Source organism: Echinops telfairi, unplaced genomic scaffold (assembly GCF_000313985.2).
Source record: "Echinops telfairi isolate 266 unplaced genomic scaffold, ASM31398v2 ScPeMD7_9;HRSCAF=40, whole genome shotgun sequence".
Lineage (NCBI taxonomy): Eukaryota > Metazoa > Chordata > Mammalia > Afrosoricida > Tenrecidae > Echinops > Echinops telfairi.
In genome coordinates, this window is record NW_022103906.1 from 37,948,021 (window position 1) to 37,951,694 (window position 3,674).

General features: G+C 41.8%; 1 protein-coding gene across 1 annotated transcript in view; it reads right to left on the bottom strand.

Moving 5' to 3' along the window:
• Nucleotides 1–3,458, bottom strand: part of UNC5D (unc-5 netrin receptor D) — a 345,871-nt gene extending 342,413 nt beyond the window's left edge. Inside the window, exons 1-2 of the mRNA XM_004696203.4 lie at nt 3,425–3,458; nt 3,122–3,340 (exon numbers count right to left, since the gene is read on the bottom strand). Of these exons, the coding sequence (XP_004696260.2) occupies nt 3,122–3,340; nt 3,425–3,458 (253 nt within the window). The remainder of the gene's footprint in view (nt 1–3,121; nt 3,341–3,424) is intronic.
• Nucleotides 3,459–3,674: the final 216 nt, after the last annotated feature.

Sequence of the window (3,674 nt, forward strand, 5' to 3'; positions counted from 1 at the left end):
CCTCACATAGTGTGTTTCATCAGTCTTTGGTTCCAGAACATTCCTTGAAAATGAAGGCTAGGAACTAAGTTTCCCAATGTCCTACTTTCTTTATTCTTCTCTATTAAGGAACTGCCAGGAGTAAGCCATTGACCACGGGGGACTAATACACATTATTGAAGCTGATCTTGTACCTTCTCTTTTCTGTGATAGTAAAATATTGTTTTATTCCATGTCGGTATCTAAGCCATGTCTTTCTTGGTTATTTAAGACCTTGACTTAGCAGTTTGGCACAGCAAATGAGTCAAAAACTATTCAAATTCAATTATCAGCATCTAACCTCAGGTTATTCTCCTTGCTGAATTCACTATAATAATTGCTTCATCATTCTTTTAAGATTGCAATTCATTTTTATCTCAATTTCTCACATCTTGTGATCAATTAGTTATCAATTCCTATTTATCAAACTTATTCATATATCAAGCATCTAATATCTATGGTCATCACTTAAAAACCAGACCTCATTTTCTCTCACTTGGATTATTCCATTGTTTCCTAACTTCCATGGGCCACCAAGTCACTATTCGCCCTGAGCTGTCCATCATGAACTGGGTGGTGTCTGACTCAAAGAGTCATAAAGTGGGATGTGCACCACAGCAGTCCATCATTAAATGGAAGTGATGTATGTGAGATCAGGCTAGAGCAGCACCTGAAGGCACTGCTTCAGAGGTGGCCCAGCTGCCTATGGTCTCCACTTCTCTCATTGTCCCATTTTCTTCCAGTCTGTACCTTTACAAACTGAATTTGGGATAAAAACGAATTGCAATCTTAAAAGAATGCTGATGTAATAATAATAATAGCATCGTGGAGAGTTCCTTACAATCAGTTAACTGAGGAAGAGAAATCTCGTGCTTGCTTTACTGACAGTTCTGAAAGATATGCAAGTGCCTCTCACAAGTGGACAGAGGCAGCAATATAGTCCCTTTCAGGGATCACCTTGAAGGGCAGTGGTGAAGGGAAAGCCTTCCAGTGGGCAGAGTACACCTCATCATTCCGTTTTCTTGGAAAGAGAAACAGCCAAATGCGTAACTATATACTGATTCATAGGCTGTGGTCAATGGCTTGGCTGGTTGGTCTTGGAAAGATCATGATTGGAAAATTGATGACAAGGGGTTGTGGGTAAGGAGTGGGTGGTTAGACCTCTCTGGATGGGCCAAAAAAGTGAAAAAATTTGTCTCTTGTGAATGCTCACCAAAGGATTACTTTTGCAGCGGAGGACTTTAGCAGATGACACATTTGTGGAAATTAGTCATCTTCTTTCCCCAATCCCTCCTTCCCTTGCCCAACGGGCACATGAACAAAGTGGCCATGGTGGCAGAGATGGAGATTATACGTGGGTTCAGTAATATGGGTATGCATTCACCATGGCTGGCGTGGCTACTGCCACTGCTGAGTGCCCAATCTGCCAGCAGCAGAGAGCAACACTGAGTCCAATCTTCATGGACAACAACCAGCAATATGGTAGCCAGGTGGTTACATAGGCTCACTTCCATCATGGAAAGGGCAGCATTTTGTTCTTACTAAAATAGACATTTCCTTGGTATTTGCCTTCCCTGCACACAAATGCTTCTGCCAAAATTACCTTTGGGGACTTAAATAATCTCTTATCCACCAGGTACAGCATTGCCTCTGATAAAAGGACTCACTTCATAGTAAATGATGTATAGCAATGAGTCCATGCTCATGGAATCCACTGATCTCAACAGTGGATACAACTATGGCCCCAGCTAGGTGGAAACACCTTACATAGTCAGGACAATTTTTTCTAGGAGGCTGTATGTGCTCTACACCTGTGCCCAATATATGATGCTCTTTCTCTAATAGCCAGGATTGCAGGAAACAAGGTGTAGAAATGGAAGTAGAACTACTCCCTATTACTCACTCATAATATTTTTGCTTCCTGTCCATGCAATCCTACACTCTTCATGTCTGGAATTCTTAGTTCCAGAGGGAGGAATACTCCTCCTACCTGAAGACCCAGCACATATTCCATTGAACTGGAAGTTAACAGAATAACTCCTGACCTTTTCTGACCCCTATGCCTCTGGATCAACAAGCAAAGAAGGGTGTTATGTATTGATTTGTGTGATTGATCCTGATTATCATGGGGGAATGGGGTCAGTATTCCATAGTGGAGGTAAATAAGCATATACATGGAATCCAGGAGATTCTTTAGATCTTCTCTTATTATTACCATGCCCTGTGATTAAAGTTAATGGTAAACTACAGCACCTCAATTCTTACATGACTATTAATGGCTCAGATTCCTCAGGAATAATGTGTGGGTCACCCTATCAGTCAAAGAGCCATGACCAGCTGAGCTGCTTACTGAACACAAAGGGAATATGGAATGGATAGTAGCTAACTACCAGCTGTAGCCATGTGATCAGCCCCAGAAAAGAGGATTGTGACTTATACTTCCGCTTGTATATGTAGCAATTACTTTTATTTGTTCACTAATAAAATATGAAATGCAAACGGGGCTCGTGCATTTTCAATTGTACTTGTATTACGTAGTTATGTTAGTCATGGCTCGGGGCAGGTTATCTTAGGCCTCCAGCTGACACCCTTGCTCTTCCACATGTTAAACAGGTCTTGCGCAACAGCTTTGTCCAGTGCAATGCATTATCTGATTTGTTATGTGCTGTTTCCATGAGCATTGACTGTGGATCCAAGCAAAATGAAATACATGTGATATGATTCCTAACCAATATGCCTAGGGTATAATCCCATGTGGGAATGAGATGTCGTTGTCATGCTAATTAGGTAGGGTTAGTAAAGGGTGCATCATGAGTTAATCTCTTCATATACAGATGAAATTTAAACAAACAAGCAGAAGATAAATGGGGTAAGAGGGATGCGAAGGCACATGGAAATCCCCAAAGAGCCAGGAATCAGATGTCAAGGAGCCAACACTCTTCCTTCATTGCTGACACAGACAGAACAACTTCCTCCGGAGTCAGTGTTTCACCTCTAACATCTGTCTTCCTAAATTGTGAGTGTGGTGTGTGGATACATATCTATACAGCTGTTCAATGACAGTATTTCTGTTAGAGAAACTACACTAAAACAATTCTCTTACCTGAACTCTCATCCAGACTTTCCTCAGAGACATGCTCATTTTGATGAACCCACTCCCCATTACATTTAAAGAATATCTGCATGGCTGGCCTTGCTTTGCATCTCAAAGCAATGGGGTTGCTCTTGATGATATAAGCATCATCTGGCTCTTCTACAAAATGAGGCAGTGTCCCAGGAGCTGATGGAATGGATTCAGGCAGGACTTCACCATTGTCGGTTCCTGTAAAACAGAAGAGGACATCCATACATCAGAACATAGGCGTGACTGACAGCGCGTGAAGTGGAACGCAGAATTCAACCCCACCTTGTAACAATCTAGGCTGGGACACTTTCATCATATTAATACAGCATGTTTCTAAGACTGCAGCAGATTAATTATCTTTTAGCTATTGAACTGGAATTGTTTGGCACCAGTGGCACACACGGTTGCTGTTGTTTTGCTGTATTGAGGTGTTACAAAGCAAAGATACCACGTTGATGGCTATGCTGTAGCTGGGCCAAGTTACCGTATTTTCAATGGCCTCAACTGCACATGAAAGCTGGACAATGATGAG